General features: G+C 33.5%; 1 protein-coding gene across 5 annotated transcripts in view; it reads right to left on the bottom strand.

Annotated features, from left to right (window-relative positions):
* LOC137922442 (diacylglycerol kinase theta) overlaps positions 1-20,709 on the bottom strand; it is a 56,129-nt gene extending 35,420 nt beyond the window's left edge. For all 5 annotated transcript variants that reach the window (XM_068765435.1, XM_068765444.1, XM_068765460.1 and 2 more), the window contains exon 1: positions 20,498-20,709. In XM_068765435.1, coding sequence (XP_068621536.1) covers positions 20,498-20,627 — 130 coding nt within the window. In that variant the 5' untranslated portion in view covers positions 20,628-20,709. The remainder of the gene's footprint in view (positions 1-20,497) is intronic.
* Positions 20,710-27,250: the final 6,541 nt, after the last annotated feature.

Here is a 27,250-nt window from a genome sequence, read left to right as displayed (position 1 = left end):
TTACACAAAAACTTGTAAATAATCCTATTGTACTGTGAAGGATTTTTAATAGTTATAATGAAGGGGGAATAAAATGCTATATTACTGTGTTAGGACTGTAATAAAACTGATCATAAAATACCCGTCTGAGTTTGCTGTGGGCGCTTCTTAAATTCGAGCGCCGAAACCTTCATAGGTTTTTGGCGGAGGCCTATATCTTACAATAAGGATCTATCTGATCTATATAAGGAAATCTAATAGGAAGAGTCGGACTCTATTTTCAAGAGTAGACGTTCACTAGAATATGAATTATTAAATGGTATACATTATTTATTATCTTCAACACTATATACATAAATTAATTATTATTTAATCTAATATTGAACTAAATTAAAGTTTATAATTATTCATTAATTAACAAACATAACTAACGTGTTTGTACGTAGCGTGCGAAGTGTGCCTATGTGTTAATACGTCCCATGTTAATTATAGCATGTTTGGCTTTTCATAATGTAAATAGAGTGCTATTTTTGGACGTTTAAGGTTTGTCTGTGAGTTTAGGAGGAAAAAAATATTACATATCAGTTACAACTAAGCGAGTTTAACCAAATACGACGAAGTAGATGTTTTGTGACTGTAATAAAAATTTAAATTATTATTAAATAATATAATGTTTAAATAAATTCAACTCTTTGGCGCTCATTTTAAAACATGTAATGAACGTAATGTCAAATAATAACAGACTAGCAGACATTTGCAGATAGTTGTGTCAAGCAGCATTTCCCAAAGTTGGGCACACACCTCACAGGGGGATAATGCGAAAAATGTACTCGATAAGAGTTTAACCCTTTAGTTTTAACATAAAAATTATGTATGTTACATAGGGGGACGTTAGAAAGGCTTAGGTGGGAGAAAAGACCGAAATAATTATTTGAAAACGATTTATCGTTGTTGTTTCAGTTTATAGACGCCCACTGAAAGTCATATGGAGGAATAAAGATATCTAGGAGGGGATATACCACAATCGCCACGTTTGGCAGGCGGGTTGGCGATCGCAGTGTACTACGGTAGAGGAAGCTGCTGCCCATCTTCTGGAAACTTATTTGTGAGCAGTAGCAATCCTGTAAAATAAATGCGCAACCGAACCCGCGATCTACTACCGCAATTCTTAGTCCTCTATCACTGATCCTACATTTTTATATTGAACTATAAAAATAAATCACCTTGTACTGTTTGAAATGTAGCCTTAAATGATTAAATGACAAGCAAGAAAATTAGGCAAAGGCATTTAACTTAAACTAAGCGTCCCATTTCATATACCAACGTAAATGTCATTTTTTAAATTAAGAATCTAACCTTTTTAATTTTCTAGTAAAATATATCCGTAACACTTACTATAACAACTTTTATTTTGACTACGTTGAACTTTTTTTTTTCACACCGCCCGCCATCTTGATTACTCGTGTAAACCGTTAAATTTCTATTAGTGATGTGCCGATCTGATTTTACGATACATACATCAAAGAAATATTCACGAACCGGAACTTCCCAACATCTGTGTCGCAATCGGTGTAAACACAACCATGTGTAGTGAATAGTGAACAACTGTCAAAAAAAATTATTTGTCTTTTGATCAATAATTGGTTCAAAATTTAATTTGTAATTATTTAGGTTTGAATTATATTTAAAATATATAGGGCTTAAAATATATTATTGAATAACTTTAAGATTTTATTACTATATTGAAATTTGTTTTCTAACTTGTACATTATTTGACCTATGATTATTGATCATTTAATTTATTTCTATTTCTTTCTCTGTTTCTTTATTCTTTCTGAGTCAAGTGGGATCCAAGTCAGTTTGATGTTTTTATTTATTATTGTATTATACCGTAATATGTATTATACTTTATTAAAAGTATATATACTATAGACATATGTATGTGTGTTTGTATATATGTATCTTTGTACACGTTAATTACGCATTATTTATAATTCTTCTGTTTTCATGCTACTGGAAGAAATTACCTCGTGATATGACCGCTCGTTATATGAAACTATATGTATTCTAGCGGGTACAATAAAGAATATTAAATTAAAACAATTTTTAATCCAAAATAAAATGATGAAGCAACGTTTTACATGATATAAGTGAAAATGGAGAAATCGAGGTGATTGGAAATAAAAAGTATTTATATTCTGACGTAACCTTAGAGCCACACGAGGTTTTAAATAAAATCCTCTCAGTAAATATTCTTCATCAAGATTCTTCAAGATGATTGTAGTTCATACACAGGGTGATTGGTTATAGTTGTAAAAGGCTTTATACAGGTGATTGTATATCATAGCTCATTTCAATTAATATACGGTTACACGCTATCCAAAAAGCAATGGTTTTAGATACAATAAAAAACCTAATAATATAGTAAGAAAAAGTGTTTTCACAATTCGGATTATTACACATGAAAATACACAGAGTCACTCACAAAACTCTGTGTTTGGCCCTAATCGGTGTAACATTACTCCTGAACATGCCCCGTGGAGGGGTGAAACACGTGTTGAGTGATTTAGTGGTGGTAATTGTGTAATTCACATTGTTTGCCGCATGCGCATTTATCAGCGGGCTGGCAGGCGGTTTACTTTATTGCACGACTATCACTGCATGTGCAGAAGTGGCTATATATTGGTCCTTTTCTTACTTAGTATGGACTTCCGCAAAATAACGCCTGATTACATTAAATAATTATAAACTATCTGTACCTGCAGACTTTGTGCTAACAGAAGTTATAGACCAGTCGCATAACAAAAAATAAATTAATGTAACATATTTCAGAGTGATCACTTTATACAGATTCATTTGAAATAGTTGTAAAAGCTAAATTAAACCAATTGTACTACATATATACAATACCCGGCTATAAATATTGTACTTAGAGTTTTGGAACGAGACGAATGACAAAACGTCACATGGGTAGTGAGGGATAGAGATAATGCTCTACGAAGATGAAATTAGCCGATTGTCTCTTTCCAAAGATCGATGTGCAATATTTATCGCCATGTACTGTATATGGTTTTAGCAGTTTGGAGATATAAGAGTTCATATTTCCCATATAAATCACAAACAGACGTACAGTACAGTAGATTAAAACAACGTATATATTCATATAGAGTTTCGAATTGTTAGTGCAAGGATTATTTTATAATTAGCCGGGTGAGATACGACCGGGGCGTTTTAATCCTTGGCTTAACTGCCGACATTCACCCGGCCCGGTTAAATTTAGCGCACGGTTCAATGTTGCGACTCTCACTACTTTGGACTAACCATGTAATTAACTTTTTATTTCATTTATATACCAAATATACAATAATATAGTATAATAAGCTATTTTAGATACATTCTTTATCATTATCCCAACACTAGAACGTCCACTACTGGGCATCCAGGAATATCTTCCAGTGACGTTAAATCCTGCACTGCGCTTGACGTTTCGTAGCCTCAAGACCTTCAAGGCTCCAGAGGCTTTTTGTTACACGCGCTACGTGGCCTGTCTATCACGTTAATTTTAATTTTACAACTGTAAAAAACATGATTACATTCAGGATAATTGAAATTAACCCTTTTCTTGATAATGTATCTGTAGATACATCAGAATTAAAAAATAAATAGTGGCATCAATTTTGAACGCAAAGTAATCATTTGTATGTGAATGTTTAGGTAATTTCTTAATTTTCGAACGCTTGTTCGTTTTTTTCTGTTGGCATCCTTGGGTCTTAAAAGTCAAATGGTATGAATATTAATGTAATATTAAAAAAAAATTGCCAAGTTAAAAAACTGACAGGAAAGAGGTTTTATAGCTTGCTGTTTTTATTTATACCCGCTTGGCTATGCCATCCTGAATAAATCTAGTAATTTAAATTATTTTTTTTAAATATCTCCTATTGGTCAAAATTATTTATAAATTGATTAAGATGCGTTCATGTTTCTAATTAAAAATTAATTTTAAAAATCCTATCTCTATATGGAACAGAACCGCGTAGAACCTTATTCATCGAGATTCATATACAGGGTGAAGGAATTATTCATTAGGGCGTCCCCACCCTTCTCCCCGGGCGTCGCGTTCTGACGTCACTCCTGACACAGTTCCGAGACCCGCGACCCGGATCAAGTCCCGTTCGCGCAACTGAAATAATATTTGAACCACCCTATATATTACGAAAGAATATTTTAAGGAGTCCTTAGTAACACCGACCGGTTTCTTGAGAACAATTGTGGCGAATTTTCCTTGATGAAGTAATGTTACAGTTTTGTAACAATATTGTATAGTCTGTGTGTAGAGAGCGCAGTAATCTCTTCACCATAGTATCTGTTTTTCTTCATTTTTTTTTCAGCCGGTGAAGAACCCTCTGCTTAGGCCAAAGAACGCCACGGCTACTTGTATATAACTATATTTTTTTTTATAAGATGGCCCCCGCTATTGGGAGCCTCTCATACCCCCCCCCCCCTGTCTGGTGTGGGACAGGGGCTGTTCACATTTATTTAATTTTTAAGTCTTTTTTATTTTCTTACTCTTCATTTATGCATCTTATGATCTTTTATTCGGTGTTCATTCCACATTTTTTCTTCCATTCTCTTTCGCTCTGTGACCTTCCATGCCTCTCTTGTTACACATTAGTATTTTATCATTTTATCTCTGTTTATTTACAATCTATCTTTTTGTTTTACATTTATTGCACACTAGCTTTATTATCATTATTACTTATTTTTTATTTACATTTTTATAAATCTTATTTAGCTTTATATATAACTATATTGTGGTTCCATATAGTGGAGGCTTTCCAATGTCGAGCCTACTGGGTCGTTGTCATCACTCAAGAACCTTCCGAACTCAACGGCCTTTGATTGTAAGTGATGTGCTCCGCCGACGACAAGCAATTTTAGAGCTATGTCGGTGAGTTTGACTTGGGTAGTCACTCGTCGAAAATACCCGTTTATTTATATGCAAGCTATATCTATTCTAAATGACTTTCAGGAAGTTGACCGATAAAAAGGATTTTATAATTCAAATTAATATGTAACGTAAGAGATTTGAAATATAGGTTTCTTCTCAGCCATGGATTTGTTAGAAGACGTTTTACTGTCTCATTTTTAGTTTAGAAAAGGACCAATATTTTGCCACTTCCGCACATGCAGTGGTAGTCGTGCAACAAAGTGCACCGCCCGCCAGCCCGCTGATAAATGCGTATGCGGCAAAAAATGTGAATTACACAACTGCCACCATAATTTCACTCAACACGTGTTTCACCCCTCCACGGGGCATCTTCAGGAGTTATGTTACACCGATTAGTGCCAAACACAGAGTGACGGACTGAGCTCACTCTGTGTTTCTTTTCTGGCGAGCGGTGTACTTTGTTGCACGACTACCACTGCATGTGCGGAAGTAGCTAAATATCCTTTTCTTACTTAGGATGGACTTCCGCAAGGTAACGCCTGATTCCATTAAATTATTTTTAGTTTTATCATTTTCAGTTTTTCTAACAAAGTATACGCTTATCAGGAATTTAACCTGTGATCTTTGATAGCAAGTCACAATAACACAGTTAAAAATATAATCTCGAAATCAATATTGTTAAACCTTCGTTTAAAATGTGTGTTGTTGTAGAGTTTTTATCCTGCTTCTTTTCCACAACTGTAAGATATTGCGATGCAGAGTAGAATCTAAAATGGAACAGTTAAAAAAAAGTTGACGAATATTTTGTTCAAAGTTCCAATATTGATTAAATGAATTTGATCTTTATCATTATAATTTCAGCCGTATGTCGTCCACCGCTGGACGTTAGCCATTCCCAGAGATTTCCAATAAAATCGACTAGATGCGGTATGCATTCAGCATCTTTCGATAACGTTCACAGAATCATTTGTACACAACACACCGGAAGCTTATTTAACCTTAAAATAGTAACGTCTCTGCCCTTTACAAAATAGGGGGAATAAGAGGACCCAAAAACGGGGGCCATATAAAAAATATACTGGAGAAAATGTTAATTTTAGTTTTTTTTTTTTGGGAAAAATCTAGGTGAACATATAATTTAAATACTATTAAATTTATTAAATATTGTTATACAAAATTACAACTATAATTGTAAAAGTTTTTGAAGTTCCGTTCCGAGTGTAATGAATTTCATGAGGCTTTATTAAAAAAATAAAAATTAAAAAAGTCAAAATTAAAAAAAAAAAACAAGAGAGTGTGGTTGGTATACACTACGCAGACCTTGCTACGAGGTGCTACAAATTTAATGACAATAACGGAAAATAGTGTTTGCCATCTTTAAAACAAGATATAATTTAAGACTTGCATTATATAATAGTACACAAAAATACGGAGTGGTTTAATATAAATGTATAAGCTTTAGACAAGTTAATATGTATATTAACATAATATATGTAACATAGGATCTTAGGAAGTCGTAACGGCTCATGCTCACTACTTAGAAAGTAAGAAAAAGGACCAATATTTAGCCACTTCCGCACATGCATTAGTAGTCCACCGTTAATTCACTCAAATTGTGAAAGTGAATTAACAGTAGCAGTTGTGTAATTCGCATTGTTTGCCGCATACGCATTTATCAGCGGGCTGACGAGCAGTGCACTTTGTTGCACGACTACCACTGCGTGTGCGGAAGTGGCTAAATATTGGTCGTTTTCTTACTTAGGATGGACTTCCGCAAGGTAACGCCTGATTCCATTAAACACTATTTAGAAACTGTCAGCTTTAACGGTCATCAGTAGCACGAGCGATGTGTCCTACTGTCACCTGGGATGAACAATTCTTGGAGCTACGTCGTTGTCGTTCTTTTGCGGATTTTCTTGAATCTGCTTGGTGCTCCGAGCATAGATCTCATCATTGTTCTCTTGGTGACCTGGGGTCTTCTTATAAAGCCCATAAGACGATGAAGATATAGTTCATTTATTCAACATTTGAACTTTAAACTATTTTTTTTGATCGTCAACTTTTTATTATTTTTAATCTGTTTAATTTTTTGGCCTTTTCGCAAGGTAACAACCAGGCAACAACCGATTTAGCAATTGTCAAAGACCCTCGTCATGAAAAATTGCAGTATAATAAATATTATTAAATAATTCAAGTAATATAACCGGAGGGCGGAATTGTAACTCCGTTATAACTACAGAGCGTAAAGTGCGTTTATTTCCGTGCGTGCGTACAGGAATATATGTGTGTTATTTTAGTTTTACTTGTTATAAATAGAGCATTGTGTTTGACCTACATTATCTCGTGGATTTCGGCGTAAGCTCTAACCGAGTGTTTGGTTTCTTTGTTGACATATTTAAGAGAGGTTCGTGTTACGTTTAAATTTCGAATGTAATTTTTTTTTAATTTTCAGTAATCTAATACGGTGATTTTGAGTTTGCTAATCCTATTTACACATTACGCATTTTCTTTCTTAAATCTATTTACCTAACCTTTAAACCTTTTGGATTATTACTTTTTTCTTTTTCTTCATGTTTATCAGTCTCAGACGTTTGTGGGCAAGTCATCTGAATATATTAATATAACGCAATGAGACAAAACATCAATGCTACATAATAAACTTGTCGACCCCAGCGCCTACATGTGTCTGTTCAGCATTGGCAGAATTAGTTGATTGGGCACTGCACATTGGTGAAACCAGTTCTGGAGATAACATCACAACCTTCAAAAACAGTTTCAACTATGCAAAAAATCGCAGTAACGACGCATTTAAAGATGTACGTGAAGACAATGGAAGAGCGCAGTTGTCCATTGGTTTCAAATGCCGTCTCGGAATGAAGGTTTCAACTTATTATATACGACCCCTGCTGTGGTTTGCGCAAATAGAGCGCCATTTTTTATTATCTGGAATTACATTTAATAATACATTAAGGCGCTTCTCAAGAGATACCTAATCCTTGACCACCTGTCACCGAGTTTTTATATACCATGTAGCTAAGTCATTAGAATTATTAAATAAAAAATTATAGTATATTTGTATTGGCCATATTTAACTAAGTTTTATTTTAGGTTTTGATTTGTCAGTTATATATATTAAATAAATATTCATGCGATGGACTGATGAGGCATGGGTGCCTGTCTTGAATTAAAAATCTTTTTCCTAAAACAGTAGGATGCTCGAGGCTCACTCTACTCCCGTTACAGGTGGACCCGGCATTGCAGTGACAGGACCGGCCCACATATATAGACTAACAACTCACTGCTTTCGCAAATGCCACTCTAAGTTACACAAAACTTTAGCGAATAACTTCGTTCCTTTACTTAACTTTATTAAGCTATTGAAGATGGTAGTTATGAAACTTTAGTAAATTAAAAAAAATTTTGTATGGCCGTCATACGTGTTTTTTACTACTTGTGACATTTTTATGTAGTTTTAACTACTTTCATCATTTCACTTTCATCACAGTTTTTCGATTTTATCCCAGTTACATTTTTAATTTTTTTTATTTAATAACTATTACTTAAGACAGAGACTTTTTTCGGACTAAGCAATGAGTGAAATAAATAGTTTTCAACGTTTATATTAGATAGCTTCAGAAAGGCTTATCTTAAGTTATGTACCTGGCCACTAAGAATTTTTGCACAATAAAATGTCATTGGCCACTTAAAATCGATTTTGCTAATTCGATTTTTTAAACATAAAATTGCTATTATTCCAAATAATTTACATTTTTCTATATTTTATTCACATAATATTATTCACAGTGACCACTTATGTACATTATCAGAAAAATAATAGAAGCCTTAAGAGTCCTATTTGATAGAAACCAGATCCCTCAACTTGAAGATTTATTCAAGGGAACCAAACGCGTTCTGATCTGATTGGAGCACACAAAAAAACTCAGACGAAATTTTTTTGTGGTCACTTTGTCAATATCCTTACAATCCGTTGAGCAATTGATTTTCAAGCTTTATTATAACTTTCAAAATCTTTAACAGTATAATAAAACTTTTTTGAAAGTTTTTGTTTCTTCTTAACTTTATTACTAAATAATTTAGAGACATTTCGAAAGTGTGCGAGGTATGGTGAACCAACCAGCGGTCGTTTCTATTCCCGAGATCCAATCTTACATAATTTACACTTTGTGCATTAATTATAAAAGATTGCCACTTCATAAATTGGTTTCCAGAGGATGCCACACCTCGATCGCCAACCTGCCTGTCAAGTGTGGGGATTATGGTATATTCCCTTACAAGTATCTTCGGTGGAGGCTCTTGCAATGGGCGTCAATAGGCTAAAACGACAAACTACACAAGAGTGTATTCTAATACCGTATAAGGTTGTCTGTTTAATAAAGTACTTTAAATTAATCCAGTACTTTGCAACTGTCGTCTGCAACAGATTATAGCATTTTCATGGAGTTCAACTTAAAGTTTGGACAAATCGCTTTATATAGTAACTGTGTTTAGCTGGTATAACTAGTATGAGTATGAGATTTGATAGCTTTGCTGTGAGATCGAATCAATTGATATCCACAGGACTAAGGTTGAAGCTGAAAGGTCTTCGGTCGACAAGCACAAACCAGTAGACGCGGGGTGGATAGGTCTCCCACTAGGAACACCGACGAAATAGTTAAAGTCGAAGAAAGACACTATGCGGACAGAGCTATACCAGCCATGGCAGCGATCTTCATAAGTCTATCACCTGATATGATGATAACATTGATGATTTAATATTAAAGGAAAGATATAGATGTAGTCGTCCATTGACTGCTAATAAGAAAGAGAACGTGTTGCGACTGAATAATTTTATTCAATGGAAACGAAAGCAAAATTTAATCACAAACAGAAAGATTCATATTAATTTGCTTATATGAAAGAGATATGTAAGGAGATTTTTTCGGACAACGCATTCTATAACATCCACAGCTGGACATAGAGGGAAACCTATGTAAACAGAGAACATTCTCCGGCAGAAATGATGATAAAGATAAAGATAAAATTAATATATTTAACATTGGAACTTTTTTAACCTATTTTAATTTCTGACTTTGCTTCATAAGTTTGTATAGTTGTGTAGAAGCAGGAAGAAACTACAAAATACAATAGTGTAAAAATATAGATGAATAAATAAAAGATCATAAAGTTTAATAAAGGTCTCTTTTTTTCAAAGCTAACTACTTTAACTATAGTACAGAAGTAATATTAACGATACTAGTGACAGGAACGAGCGTCTTAAGTGTTGCTAATGTAAATAATGTTAATGATGTGTAAAAAATAAAATATTTTTAAATAATCATCATCAATATTCTAAAGGATATTATATATTCACCGTATATGGCTCATTAGTCAGCAAAAAGCCTTAACATGTATTTTCAATAACATTTTACTAAGTGATCACTCTGAAACATGTTATATTAATTTTTTTTCTAAGGCGACAGGCCATTTGGAATAGGACTGGCAAAACGAATATACAGCAATTCGAATTTTGAAAACGCTTTTTCTTACTAGATTATTATTACGTTATTATTTCTGAAATCATTTTTGGACAGGGTGTACAATACATCAATTGAGGGCATATGAGCTACAAGCTTTTGCAAATATAATTAATCATCCTGAGTATTTCTTCGAGGCGGTTCTCTACATCTCCCTTAGCCCTTCGACTTGCACAGGAGAGGGAAAGAGTGGAGAGGGGGGTGTCGTTGCCCGCTCGGAGGGCACCATTGACGTGCACCTCTCAATGGCACCATAAGTAGGTCACACGGAATGACGTCACTCGCGGCCTACATACGCCCGCATCCCGGACATTCGGCGTTTTCGATTTTCGATTTTCGTAACAGCAAGGAGATCTAAATATAATAGCTGTTGAAAGGATTACATAAATACATTGTTTTATATCGTATGCCCGTGTTTGTTTTCTTATTTTTTAATCTGTAAGATCACAGAATATTTTTTTTTTCTAGACCGTTCTATAAATTATCTGTGAGATTAACGCATTTAAGCGACGGCAGTCCAATTTATCATGTTATAAATAAACTTTATTTATGTGGCAATCTGTAGAGTAGTCGAGCAATATAAAATATTAAGAGAAACAAAACCTCATGGCAAATATTCGTCCAACTGGAGTTAAGAAATTGATACAAATCTTTAATCTTGCAGAGGAAACAAAACGATATATTTCTCATACTATAACTTAGCCACTGAGAATATTGATCGTAGATACCACTGATTTTTGCCTTTTGATGGCCACTGCTTACAAATAAGTTTCCATAGGATAGACTGCAATATCCTCTGCGTACAATACTATCTATCCATCTGCCAAACATGGTGATTGAGGTATATCTCCCATTGACATCTTTGAGAGAGACCTATGTCTTGCAATGGGCGTCTATGGACTCTTCCACGGTTCTGATCTTCTTTGATATTTGCTAACACTGCACATCAAAAATGTCATATAAACCTAATTCATTCCTCGAGACAGATTGTGCCTGGTGTAGTCTTTTATTAAGCAATAAGTTTAAACGTCATTTTGAGGTTAATAAAATAATCACTGTTATTGCTTTAATTAGTAATGGAGTTCCTTAGTTTTCAATATCCGAAATTCAATGTAACCGTTATACGATAGTATTATTTGAATACACTTTTTTCCATCTGCTTTTAATATCAGACAATGTGATAGTAATAAGAAAGATATAACTACGTTTGCGCATGTTATGGTAAATAATCGAATTGAAGGCATAGTATTTTTTAAAAAATAAATAGATTCATCAAGGCGAAAAGGTTTGAAAACTTCTGCTCTGAGTCAAATTAGATTCCTTCACTAAAAATCGCCACGGGGACTGATAAAAGGAATCGTGAATAAAGCCTTATTTCTAAAGCAGTAAATAACATGTGGCGTAATTTTAATTCCTTAACATAAAAACATTTAATAAAAAAAGGAAATTTTTTGTTAAAATAACATATTACTACTAATTAACCAACTAAAAAACAAATATTCAAGCGTTGGAGACCATACGCCTCCAACATGTATATTACTTAACTTCCGCTTAAATATATAAAGTCATTTTCTATTCATAAACTTTTCAATTGTGTTGAAGTAACAAAACGCAGGCTTCACGCGTGTTATCATTGTCTATGCCCGGGCGTCGGAGACGGAAGCGCGGGCGGCCATTGTCTATAGTCTATGCGCTGTCAACGTCAAAGTGACGTCGAGATACGTGGGCCGGTGTAATGAATGTTATTATCATTTTCTCTTGTCACGGATGAAAGGAAACTTGAATAAAGCCTGTTTTCTCAACCACGTTAATATGGTGAATGCACTTTTGTTGGCGCTCTGTTATATTCGTAATGAAACGTGGCACGTGTCCTTTATAAAGTGTAACAGATTAAATAGCTATACAATTACATTTTAGTCGCAAGTATTTTTGAATGTAATTGTGTGTACATATTACATTTTAGAATACAGATAATTTATCATTGTTTTTTTATACAAACGTCTTATGTAGTGCTACCAATTGTTTTTTTTTTTAATTATATGTTAACGACTGACTGAGCCACTAAAACCTCTTTTTGTTTTTTATACTTTTTATATTTGACAGTTTGTGTCGCTATGCGTTCTACATGTTCGTTTGTTCTGTCAGTCTGTTGTTTCGGATTATTTTACTGTTATCTAATTTTGTAAATTTATAATTAAATTACCACCATCATTTGAATCTATTTAATCTGTTTATACAGTCCACACACTCACCAACTGTATGGATGACACGACATGGGTGGGCCCTCCTCTAGGTGGACCGACGACGTAGTTAAGATCTAGGAAGTCACCAGATGTGGGTAGCGCAAGAAGATCATCATGGCGACCTTAGGGGAAGGCTTATACATTGCTGTGGGCGTCTCTCCGCTAATACGGTGGTGATGCTGATAAATTAAATGTATGTAAGAAAAGGACAAATATATAGCTAATTCCGCCATGCAGCAGTAGTCGTGCAATAAAGTGTACCGCCCGCCAGCCCGCTGATAAATGCGCATGCGGCAAACAATGCAAATTACACAACTTGAACTGTCAAAAGTGCGAACTTCATAGTGAAGTGTAAATTGCGTAATTTGAAGGATAAGTTTTTTTTTATTTATCATGTTTCTGCGCTTTATTGTCATAAGAACCATCTAAAATACGATGAATAAAATTGGTTACGTAGTTTTCCAATCATGGCGTGACTGAAGAAAATAAAAAATACTTTTTATATACGTATTACTAATTTGACCTATGTAGCTAGACTAGAACAAGATGGCCATTATGTACGGTCAAAATTCGAAAATCCCTGTAAGAATACCAGGTTTTTAAATTCACTATTTAATTGGTAAAAAGAATCTACCGACGATATTAAATGAAACTGATTGTAAAAGTTTAAAAATGTACATTTGTGGTTTAATTCTTTGTAAATCGACATTTGAAAATAAATAAAAAAAATTGTAGTTTCTTCAATAAAATGTATTCATTATCATGACTATTACCGAGTATAACCTTTTATTCAATAACAAGGAGTACATCTATATGAAAAAAAACTAGGCATTTCAAAATGGATTATGTTAGTGTTCTTTTTTCAAAATCTATTCACGTATATTTAACAGGTAGCAAGCAGTTAATCTCGGACCTCTGACCAAAGTTGTTTAACATTGTAAAATTTGTACTTATGTATGAAGGCAAGATTGAAAGTAGGCGACTAATCACACCTTTAATTTAAGTCTTTTAGTAACAAAATGCATCTTCATTTTTTTAGCACGCTTTTGACAACCTCCGTTCCCATTGACAACTATGACAAAGCGTCTAAAAATAAAAAAAAGACAAAGGTTATTAAACATTCAGCCTCATCCCACATATATGTAGGTCGGTTACAATACGAGAAGCTTATCAATACTTGATAAGGTGCTACGAGACTTGTGCTACGAGCTACGACATATATATTAAAGAATTTTATTTTAGCTTTGTTCGGAATAGCACAGATTTATATAATATAACATTTTGTTTTTTATAACATGTTTATCTCAATTTTTAAAAAGTAATCCTTTATACAAAGTCAAATATAATAGTAGGCATAATGCGGACAGCGAAAGACCGGTTATCGTGGCGATCTGTAGAGGTGGCCAAACACTAAGAATCCGACCCATTTTTCAAAATTTGATTTGTTTTTAAAAGTTATGCAAAACGGCATATTTTTTCACAAAACTACAAAATATATATTAAAATTTTTTGTCGCAGTAATTTAAAAGAGGTTTTGAAACTCATACATAACTTTATAAATTTTTTTAAAATATATTTTACAAAATGAGAAGTTAAGTCGGTTATATTTATCTCGAGTTACAAATAATCCTATATATCCTTTAGGCTTTAGGAAATTAAGCTGTTAAGGTTTACCTTGCAGTGTGCGTTCAACAGCTTATTTTTTTTTACGAATGCTAGCTTTCGAAAGCCATTTATTTACATTTGTGATTTAAAAAAAAACAAAATGATTATATTCTGTATGTTTCCTTTTCCATAATTTTTTAATTATATGGTTTTTTATTTTTTTATTTCCTGTTCGCTTCCTAATGTTTTACTTCAAGTTTTTGTCCAGCTCTTTTTAATAACATATAGAGCTAATGTGCATCTAGAATGATATGTCCGTGATAATAGTTGTAATAATTACTAACGGTTTTTACTTCAATATATAAATACATCACGTAAGTCTAAGGACTGCCAATTACAACGTACGTCGCCCACACTTTGAATTATACAAGTTAATTGGTTACCCCATGGACTTTTATTTGTGAGGGTATCTAAATGGTAAAGTCTGCTAAACGAATCCAAGGATCACTACAACGCTTATAGGAAATATCTTTCGTGAGGTTATGGCTATCCCACGATAACTTCGGCAGCGAGTGGAACGAAATACCGAGGTCAGATTTCAAGAGTGTCCCCGACGTGATGGTTAGGTTAGGTTAGGTTAGCATTTTAAACAACATAGTTTGTATGAAATAAAATTCGCAGAATGGTTATTTTTAATTATGTATATAATAAATGTTTAACTGTAGTAATTTTTTTGAAATTTGAAATTGAAATACGAATTCTGCCAAAGGACATCCTATAGATGTAAAATCTTTAAGTTGTAAATGTGTACCTCGTATACTATCAATTAATGTATGGTTTAACCTACTCAAAAACGAATAGTTCTGAATAAAGAACGTTATGATAATATAGTAAAAAAAAGCGTTTTTTTATTACTACATGTTAAAATTTATTTATTTTTTATTATCTGTATCTGCAGTCTCTGTACTGCCAGTTATCGGCCTGTCGAACTCGCAGAAAAGTTTCAGGACTATTATTTTGTACAGGATGATCGGAGATAGGTGTAAAAGCTTTAATATTTTTTGCTGACAAATGAGACACCTGTAACCAATTACCATGTCTTTCTTTCATTACTAAAAATCTGATAGACTCATATGGTATCCTTCACGAGATTACGAACCTTGGAGAGGAAGCTTTTGTTATATTGCATCAACAAACAGCTAATCGTATAATGTAATCAATTCTTTAATTTCTTATTATTCTTTTAACCTTTAAATGCATATTGCCAATTGCCAATATCTCAATCGATTATCACACATATTGAAATAAATTAATCGAAATAACGTGTAAGTATTGACAATCCGCTTATACATTATCTAAACTACTTAAAGCAAAACGATTAACTACTAAAACTTAACACAAAGATAATATTCTATATATTCTTCAACGCATATAGCGTTTATGTTTGGAAAAAGACAAAGTGAATGAATCTTAACGTTGATAATTAGAGATAGTATATGCATTAAAGAGTTAAAACTGGACAGAGGAAGACACCCTTAAAAGGGAACGAAGCAATAAAATCAGGAAAACTTTCATAATTCCTGACGTACTGTGTACACTTCAACTGTATATTTATAATATTTTACTGTAAAAGTGAAGATAAGAATGCCAGATGAGCCCAATGTGATAGAAGGTAAAAACAAATTGAGCATCCCAATAATAGCATCGTCTAATAAAGGGGTGGCAAAGCTTCTAGATAGTTCGAGTCGTTTTTCGAAAATTATAACATTTAACGAGCCATAATAGAATTAAGTTTTTTGGACATATCTCCCGTAATGAAGACTATTTGAAACGTTTGGTGGTGCAAAACAAAGTGGAAGGCAAGCGATCTCGTGAACGATCTCCGACAAGTTGGACAAACGTAATCCAAACTCACTAAACACTCAGTGAATGAATGTTCTACCTCCGCCAAAGACCGAGATACACGGTGACGTTTATCAAGAACCGCAGGAATACCAGAACTGACCGTGCTATGGCCACGAATGTTCTGACAAGAGTGTACAACTTTGAATAATTGAATATGTATTTAAAAGATATGCAATAATGTATTTTAAAATAAGGAAATCACATTGAAAATATATAAATGAAAAAATAAAATATATTTATTGATACAAATATTAAAAATGGAAAATAATTCTACTTCAAAAATTGGTGAATAAAGTGGCAACATTTATTAGTAATTCTTTTGGATACTGGTTACTTGTTTAACTTTCACATTAATACTTTTTTTTTAATGTAGTAACACGAAAATGAAAAGTGAAACTGGGCTACATTTATCGAGAGCCACAAATATGTTTCAAGGTGGTGCACGGGGCGAGCCGCAGGTTGACCACCCCTGCTCTAACAATGAAAGCCAGGGTTCCTAATGCTTCATGATTTGAAAAAACGCCACAAAAAACGATTGTCCTTTTATTGTTGTCACTCAATCACGTATGACACAGGACTTTTAGCAAAACATACTGAAGTGATACTGCTTTTTATACTGTTTTCTTTTTTGTGGGTACTTTCACAATATTCTTAAACAGAAGAAGTGCAATTCATTGATTTTATTTTGATATATAATCATTTTTTTAATTTCATTCCATTCATTGAAGTAGAATTTTAATACTACTTTTTTGTATAACGAACTTTTTAAAATGATTGTATGACAAAAGCGCAATATTGTTGCCTGTATTAGAGTTAATAATTTTATGGAATCTAGAAGAAAGCAAGTCCGGCGACCTTAGCCATGTCGTTTATCCACCTGCGTATCCAACGCACGCCACGTCTACCGGCACGTGGTCAAAGGAAAAAGTTTACTTCAACTAGTATATATTCGACTTATTTTTATCTATAAATTTGGGTTCTTCCATCAAAGAAGGTTTTTCGGTGATGTAAAAATATTTACAAATAAAATTATATTTATATACACTACGATGATTAAAATTAAGGTGAAATTGTCATTTAAAAGCGACAAGACCACGTGTAAAAAAACAAAGATATTTTGTTTGAAAATCGTCGATTGACAATTAGACAGTGCTGATAGTGATGGAATATCATTTTACTCAGCCCGTACCATTTTGAAAGATGTTTTGTGACTTAAACGCGTCAAGTCTCAATCGGTGTCGTTAAAAACTCGACTAATATCTTTTCGTAACAACCTTTTTCGCCTGATTTGGCTCCGTGCGACTTCTGGCTATTCAACAAACTGTGACAGTTATAATAGGCCAAAGCAAAGACGCCGTTTTGACACAATTGAGAAAATAAAAACAAAATCAAAGATATTGTCGGGTTTACTGGAAAAAGACTATTCCCAGTTTCGAGGACTGGAAAAAACGTTGGTAAAAGTGCGTTTTATCGGACAGGTTACTTTGGGAATGAAATAGATTAGTAATTATAAATAAAGAATATACGTTTTATAAAAAAAATTACCTTACTTTTTGATCTCGATTTTTTATATATGTAATATATATAATTTTTTTTACTATAAATATAAAAAAATAAGATACAACCTAATAAAATTTGTGCCCTTACTAATCATTAGAATAACCTAATTAGTGTTCTATATAAAACATCGATATTTAACGGCGCCCAAATCACCTCAGCTTTGTATAATTCAAGTGAAATAAACATTTATAATGACTGTAAGATGTTTGTTTTCGAGCGAAAAGGGTGTTTTATTGCTAAAAATTAAACTATCAATTTGTAATAAAAAAAAATATTACAAAAATTATTGCGCAAAAAATGGATGGTTTACGTCAAAATTTATTTAGAGTGACATGAAATATTTCTGTCTTATTTTTGCATCTGTTTTACACCGGACATATTGAAAATTGGCTGAAATAATGCAGACTATGCAATATTTGCAGCGTTCAATCGACCGGCCATCGCGGCGACCTGTGCGGAACTCCTATGCCTTGTAAAGGGAGGCTATCTGCTGACTGGATAGGTTGCAGTGCCTACCCTCAAATACGGTAGTGATTAAGTCGTGTTCCAAAACCTGCTCTAGTAAAAGAAACTAACCTAAAACTAAACGTAAGACTCATGGAGTTACTAAAAATTATTTATCGAGCTAGAATTTTTTTAATTAATATATTTTTGATCTTCATAGAGTTAAATTTTTCAATGAGATAAAGAAAAAAATTATAAGCATGTTATGATTTCATTTTGAAATTCAGTCAATAGGAAAATAAATAATCGAAACCGTACATAGTTCACATGGCTTTGTGATAATTATTAGAAAGGTGTTTTCCCTTTTAATAATATATTAATTTCTATAATTATTATTATAAAGAAATCAATTAACAAAAATGACAATAAAAGATAAAAGTGGAAAAAAAAATATTTTTTTTATTCTCCTGCTAATTTTAATTTCATAGTGTATGAAACACCTTATTCACCAATCAAATGCCCAAGGAAGCCATTTTGACCGGTTTTTAATTTCAATTCGAAATACAATAATGTATACAATTGTAAAATTTCGAATTCGATTTATTCGATAAACAATTAATTTTTTTAAAAAGTAAGTAATTAAGATCTGTTTTTTTTTTTTAAATATTTGATCTTGCATCTTCCAAACTGTTTTAAGACAGTATATACGACAATTGAAATGCACATGTTCTCGTTTATGTACTTACGAATATATAAGAAAGTTAAATACGCAATAGATATTTATTTATATCTAATGGTATGGTATGTGGTATAAATAAAATTGCATCTTTACTTCAGAAACATAGAAAATAATTTACAAAAATATTATTAAATATTATAGGTAAAAAGTTACTTTTTTGAGGTTATAACGATTTTGTAAAAATTGAAAAGGAAAATGTGTTAAATGTCAATAGAGATAGATTCAATATGTCAATCTACTAATACAGATTAAAAACAAAAATTATACAAGCTTCGAGTTCGCAGCTTCTCTGATCGTAAATTAGTAATCTTGCTAGAACTTAATTTATGATTGAGGTTAATCTGTCGAAGTAGTTTATTAGCTGTAATTGGACGTATGGTTTATGCATGTAAAGTATTTCACTTTTTATTTATTAATTTTAAAGATTATTTACAATCTATATGTATGAACATAGATTAAAAAAATATTCTAAACGGGTTTTTTTCAGACCATTAATGTAAATAAAAATTATTTTCATACGTTTAAAATTTAAGACATTGCCACATGATTTCATCGCGAGATGTAGATTTAATACATTTTAATTATAGCATGTGAATTTTACGAAATTTAAAACTATAAAGGCGTGGTCAGACATTTTGCACAGTCGAATTATAATACGAAAGTTTCCTTATATCGTATTCCACATTAGTTATTGTTGGACATGAATAACTTTGTTTTATAATTAATTATGGTAACATTATAATAAGAAAAGGTTATTTTACTAAAGCTTGAAGTAATTTAGATATCCATATTAAAGTATTCAAAGTAGATGAAATATGCCACGTTTTTTATTGAATCATTGCATATTATAGAAAAATTAATGTGTTAAAATTTGATTATTTGCTTTTGGACTATAGACAGGTTTTTAAACAAGAAAGTTCTTATTGGGAACAATTTATCTTAAGCTGTAATGAACACATACGCACGCACACTCATACTCTGTGACATTGTTTCTGGAATATCGATCGATTTCATGTGCGTGACAATATAAATGTTAAGAAACAACTCAATCAATCCTTAAACGTAAAATGATTGATTTTTACACTAATCTAACTCTGTAAATATGGCTGTAAGGAGGAAAACATGAAGTCCTACGTCATCGCAGTGGCGATGTTGCGGGATTTCGACGTAAAATGTTCCGGCCTCGCATCCGGGCTGGATTAGTGGGCGTTCCGCGGAAGTAATGATCACTTACCCAGGCGGTTTTACTACCAGCGTGGGGTCACCACGAGCGAGATAGGCGGAGATGCATGCCCCGCCCCGCGGAAACCTCGTGCGCCGGTCGGATCGATAAGGAACTGCTCACGGATGGACGGGAAGTTCTGCAATACCGGGTACCTTAAGTGCGGAAGTGGGTAAGTGTGGATGGGAGCCAAAAGTATGTGATGGTGGTCAAGGTGGTCTCCGCGGGGCGGGAGGGGCCACGCCCGGCACGTTGCATAACGCTGGTCGTGCCGGCGGGCGGCGCTATCGACGCGCGCGTCGCGCATGCGCAGCGTACCTTCGCAGCCGTAGCCCTGGCCGATGAGCCCCCACAGCAGGTCGGAGCAGTGGTGGCAGTAGGTGGGCTTGTGGAAGGTCTTCTTGGCGAAGGAGTGGGTGCGATGGGGCGCGGGCGCGGCCTGCGCCATGGCGGGCGCACGGGCCGGGCCGGGCGTGCGCGCTACTCATGCCGCGGCGCCCAGGGGCGCGCCGCGCTCTCCGAGCGGCTGTCGCGGCCCACCATCGCGGCGCGTCTGCCGCCCGCGCCCCACACGCCCCGCGCACGCGCCAACGCCGCCCCGCCGCGCGCCCCGCACGCACCCTGTCCGCACCGCGCGCCCCGCGCCCTACTCCCCGCCCGCACAACGCACGCGCGCGCACCGCTCGCGCCGGATGAACAAACATTGTAATAGCGTCCCGTCAGTAACGATCGATGGTTACGTTCCTTTTCGAAATACTATCGATGTGCGTAATCAATAGTATTGATAAATGGATTACTTTAAAGACCGCGTTTCTTGCGACATATACTTAATATTTCTTATAATACTATTTGCAATAATAACATTACTGCCATATAATTACAAAGCATATATAATAAAGTTTCACAACACATTTTAGAACTTTCTTTCCTTTGTTTTCTAAAAATAAAACTATATTATGAAATAATTCTTATTACATTGTTCAAGAGTTATTAATTGATCGAAATGCTTGGAACTCGATTGGTAACTCATGATGGATGATAGTTGATCTAATAATGTATATATGAAACGTTTTTAAATTCATATAAAAAAAGAAACTGTTGAGTTTCTGGACGTCTCTCCTCTACAGATTAGCATTCCGAGCGAGTGGTAGATCACTACCTACAATGTTAAAATAATTAACGATTGAAAAGTACGTGTGCGTGCCTACTTGAAAATAAATATTTCAGTTTTAATGAAACAATATAAAAAAGATTAAGCACGCCTAGCTTTTTTATAATAATGGTATGTATTAAAAAGTTGCCGCCTGTTATTATCCATGAAAGAAGATATATAAAGACGTTTGCTATTAGACCGTCTTGAGATACACGAAATAATAAAATAAATGAATATAGATTTCTTATTACCATTACCTTTTTGACTTGTTTTTTTAAATATAATTTTCAACATTTACTCACTAACAATTTTAAGAAAAAATTATCACAATATAAGCCGCTTGTGCAAGCAGCCGTCGCAAGACGCACGCGCGCTGCCGCCCACCAATCGAAAAAGCTCTTGTTTACAATTAGGAGCCGAAGCATCCTCGTAGTTCGGCCCGACCGACGGACGCCAGCTCCTATGATTTTACACGCCATAAAACTATACTACTGACAATTATTTTAACGAATTAAACATCTACCGAGATACGTGTCAATTATTTTATAAATTAATAAAACATTGCAATAAAATATGATATTAAAATTTAAAATATAATGTCGTTATAAAAAACGAATATGTGCTATTTTCAAAAAGTACAACTTTGAAGTATTGAGACGTTCGTTTTTTAAAAACGTTCTCCTGTAATAAATTTTTGAAAATATTTTAATGTACATTTAGTTATACTAAAAATGTAATTTCAAGGAATGGCAACATTTACTTTTTTGTTTTAACAGCGATGATTACATAAAGATTAACTTTTTTGTTAATATTAGTCCTTGAATTAATATTTAAGATAAAATATAAATCGAATTATTTATGTTCGTCGTGTATTGATTTTGTATTAATAGCTTTAGTAAAAAAAACATTAATTTATGGATTTCATTGTTTTTTTTATTATATTACAAACATCATTATTCTGTTAGCCTTATTATGTTTTAAATATTCGTAGAATAAGCTAACAATACTAACGTCGTAGATAGTACTAGTTTAAAAATATAATATAAAAACAAATTACTTTGAAAAATTTTATCAACAAATGTCGTATACCAATTCTATAATATCTTTTTTAAATACACCTAGAAGTTGTCTTACTAAATATCTTTTATATTTTTATTGCGTCCTAAAATTATTGGCGCCAAAATAGTGTGTACAACTGACAGATTAAAAAAAAATTAATGTATTCTAGAGAATATGATAGCTTGATGTTTAAGAATATTAACGGCGATCGTTTTTTGTACCTATTAGAATGTGTCTCATGCAAACCATTTGTAATTAAGAACAACCGGATACCGCTAAAAATCGTAAAGTTTTAAAGTATTGTCTTAAATGTTAAATATGTTTAAGACGAAATAATTACACAAAGTTACTCTGAATTGACCCGTTTGTTGTACCCAAAAGCTTCCGCTCGAATAAAACTTCAAATGTAAAAAGCAATAAGGCAATATAAGTGCATAATAATAATATACCGTAATTAAATGTACAAACTGACATTGTCATAAATCTTTATGTTTAGTAATATATAACCATTCGTACGCGATTCGCCGGTTTTGTCGAATCAAATTTTTCATTTGTTAGTAAAAGACAACCACTTCTTTACTTTATTCAAATTGAAGTGATCGCACCAAACCTTATACCGACAATACGCTGTTGTTTATAAATAATCGATTTGTCACCATTTCCGTTCCCGCTGCATGACATGGGCCCCCCCTTAAATATATTTATGGGGGATATGGAGGTATACCACAATCGCCACGCTTGTTAAGCGGGTTGGCGATTGGGATGGCTTGGTACGCAGACGCTGCTGCCAATCTTCTGTAAACTTGTTTTGCGACAGTGGCAATCCTATATATTTAATGCACACAGTATAAAATTTATAATATTCTATCCCGATTCAACAGAATAAATAACAAGCGATTCATCAAGTTTCAAGTTGAACTTGGAAGTCGTAAAAAATTTTTGTCTTCTCTGTCAATTTCTGACTTCCACTGCACATACAGCAAGATACAGCTTTATAATCACGATAAAAAAATAGAAGTATATTTAAATTTAGAACAGATATCATCAAGATCGTTCCATATATGAAAAATTGTTATTAAAAAGGTATTTACCAAAGTTCTAAAAAAAAATTGTTATCTATTCAACATTGATCTATTAATATGTAAAGTTTTAATTTTAAAGTTTATTTCTTAACTATAATATGATACAAAAAATAAACCTTCTTGATTGTTGGACAGAATTTACAATGGCTGCGATTTCAACACAAACGTTTTCTTTTTAAATTGTATTTGAATTCGGCTTAGCAGCGAAAGTTAGAGATAACTCTATAGGATAGAATTCATAGAAGTTACATCTACTAGAACCCATTGCCGTTATACGTCTAAATTTATATTAGTAGGTGCCGGGGACATTCAAAATAGCGACGTAATGAGACCGAGGCACGATCTACACTTTCCGAACGACTGTAAGGTAGATAGTCTACAAAGCAATTGACAGACAAAAACAAGTGCCTCCGGCGCATATTGTTAGAAACGTAAAGGAAGACAACGCTAGATCATCCTAGATAAATGCGTTGTTGGAGTTTCCTCCACTCCTTCTCCCAGCGCTTTATAAATATAAAATTGTTTCAGAGATTTTATTATACAAATGTATACTTTGTATCAAAAAGGATAAATCAAACTGAAAACAAAAGTCTTTGACTAGTATGTGTTACCGGTGATGATTTATGGATATTAGACTTGGTCGTTTAAGAAGTGGTTAATAAGAAGACTTAAGGTCACCTGGAGAGGTCTATGCTCGGAAGTATCCAGTGAGATCAAATTAGAAATGAAATCTGAAGAAGAACCACCATCCACCACATAAACGACTTAGGTTAAAGAATTGCTCGTTTAAACAGGCAGTAACCAGGGCACGTTGTTCGGGCAACGTCTGGCCATTTGATCGGAATGATACACGAGCTGGTTGACGCAGTGTGAGTAGGTTACCCACCATGTTAACTAACGACATACTCATGATTGCGAGAAACATTTGGATGCAGGCATCGAAAGTTGGATCATTTTTGGGACATTTGGGACCTCTCCCTTTGTCTTCAAATGAGTATCTATCGGTAGAGATGGTGAAGCGAAAACCCAGCTTGCAAAAGATTTTTTTCCATCATATATCAAGTTTTGATTTAAATTTAAAACATCTTAATACAAGTATAACATTACAATTCGTAAGCTGCTATTGGCCAATCTGCTGAGTAGAGTCAGGAGAAATTCAACAGCTGCTTCTTTTTAAATTAAACTTAAAAATGATGTATACATTATAATATCCACCATGTAAATGAGAGAAACTAAGGGTTGTTAAAAATAAACATGAATTGTCTTTTGGGACACCTATTACGTACAAATTGATGAATCTATGTAAGTTAAGTGAAGTATGAACCCACCCCCGGGCAGCGAGGCGGGTTGCTGGTATAAATAGCGCGGGCGGCAAGTCACCCGTGTGGGTTTCTGTACGATTACCCACGTTACGGTAAACCTGCGTGCACACACATAATCAGCAAGTACAGTCCACGCCTGCGATGGCCATTTTAGTTCGGATCCTAAACGCCATAGTTCCACGAAGCCGTAGCAAAACGTCACCATATGAAGATCACATGACGTGACATCAATCCAGCTTGTGATGCTCACTTTCACAGATTCCATTATCCATCTAATCAAATATGAAATGATACTACTGATATTGGGTTAGAAGACTGTTCAGAAATAAGCTCTTCACAAGCCCTAATTCTCTCAGATTATCCTATTACTGGATACGAAATATTAAACAGTATAACTTATGGAGTTAATATATATTCATATTCCTGAACTTATTTACGTGAAAAATTTAAATATTTTACTAAACAAACACGTATCTCAATGATACATTGTATATTATTAAGGATGTCAAAAACTCTATATTTGTTTTTGGGAATATTTATATACGCGTTATAAATTAAATAATTTTTTTATTTCAATTTTTTTAGATATTTTTTCAGACTTACAGATCCGAGACATAGACGCTTTGGGTTGGCATGATAAAAAGGCTCAAGGACCCATGTGAAATAGAGAGAGCTATGCTCGGAGTTTCAATGCGAGATTGAATCAGAAATTGGAAGATATGCAGAAAAACTGAGGTCACCGACGTAGTTCCGAAGAAATGCTCATCTGAAATGCCTCCATGAGCAGCTAGACGCTGCGTGGGTATGTCTTCCACTAGATGTCGTTGTCGTGAAGCCGCTACAGTCATCTATTGGACGAGAAGATATTTTTCTATTATTAACTACAGTTTCTTGTTTTTTATGCAATTATTTCTACACTTTTACATATAATGTTTATAATAATGTAATAGAATATTCATTGCCTTAAAGGCATTGTCTACCAGACAATCCAGAATAGTACAGAGATACGTAAATATAAAGATAAACAGGAATTAATAGTAACACTATACTTAGTTATTATTGAATAACTAATAAACACTTATTTATATATTTAACACTTTACTTTTAAGTGAATAAGATAAAACATAAAATAAGCAAATGAAGAAGTACAAACGCATGTACTATTGCGAGCAGCGATTTCGAAAGGATAACATATCGGACAGTCTTTAAGAGATAGAAGGGGTTGAAAATTAGATGTACATAAATATAAAAATACGTATTACTTCAAATACACAAAACATATTATAAATAACTGCTAAAATATGAGGTTATTACATATATATAAAAAAACTTGAAATGGGCGAATGTATAGCTCATTTTCTTTTGATTAATTATGACATGCTTTTTTTTCTTTGCGAGACATATTCCTCCCCCAAAGATATCTATTGGGATATGTACAATAATCACCACGCTTGGCAGGAAGGTTTGTGATCGCAGTACAGTATTATGGTTCGCAGGGGACGTTGCTGCATATCCTCTGGAAACTTGTTTGTGAGCTACGACAAACCTGTATAATTATTGCACAAAGTGTGAATTATATATAACAATGTATTCAGGGAATAAAGCCTGCGACCTACAATCGCAAGTGTCATTTCCTTACCGCTGAGCTACTACTGCTAATTAAATATATGTCTATACTATTCGACTGTGAAATGAGTTGCCAGTTTCGATATACAGAGCGCAATCTCCTTGGACTTTTAAAAGGCCTCGTAAGCTCTTTATATGTCAATATTTTACAAATGGTTTTTCCTTTTTTTTTTCTGATAATACTTTACTGTTTTTGTGTTATAGTATTTATTGTATGTATATTCCTACATATTTAAATTTAATTAAAATATTTGCACATTTTGTATGTATTTTATATTAATCATGTCACATATTGTTATATCATTGTACATAAAAGAGTATGTCTTTATTTTTTACATATACATTTATAGGTTATATTTTTAAAAAAATTAAAGGGGTGAATAAATATCTTATTTGTCTGTGAAAAATTTAAGGTTTTACACCTGTTTCCTATTACCTTATATAAAGCGATCATTCTAGAATATTTTAAATTATTTTTATTCTGTTGGAATCCGACAGGCCAATAAGTTCTGGCAGTACGAAATCTGCGGGTTTATAGTATCTCGAGGTAAGTGTAATGTTGCCAAGCTCTAAATTGGCCAATGTAAATATATCTAAATATTTTTACTCGTCAAGACTGATCTCATTTTGTTAGTTTCAGTAAAAAGAAATTTTTTTAAAAAAAAGTTCGAAGTCTGTAGTCACAAATGCAATAATGAATTCTGCAGACCAATTAAATCAAAGCAAGACAGCAAACAATAATTCATTTTAAAATGTAGTAATCCGAACTTTGAAATCGATTTTTCTTACTACATTATTATTAGATATTTTATTATTATATATCTGCAAC

This window comes from Battus philenor, unplaced genomic scaffold, assembly GCF_028537555.1.
Source record: "Battus philenor isolate CCGP_79_NKW_IND1 unplaced genomic scaffold, ilBatPhil1.0.hap1 SCAF_10, whole genome shotgun sequence".
Lineage (NCBI taxonomy): Eukaryota > Metazoa > Arthropoda > Insecta > Lepidoptera > Papilionidae > Battus > Battus philenor.
This window is presented reverse-complemented; position numbering and strand designations above follow the sequence as displayed.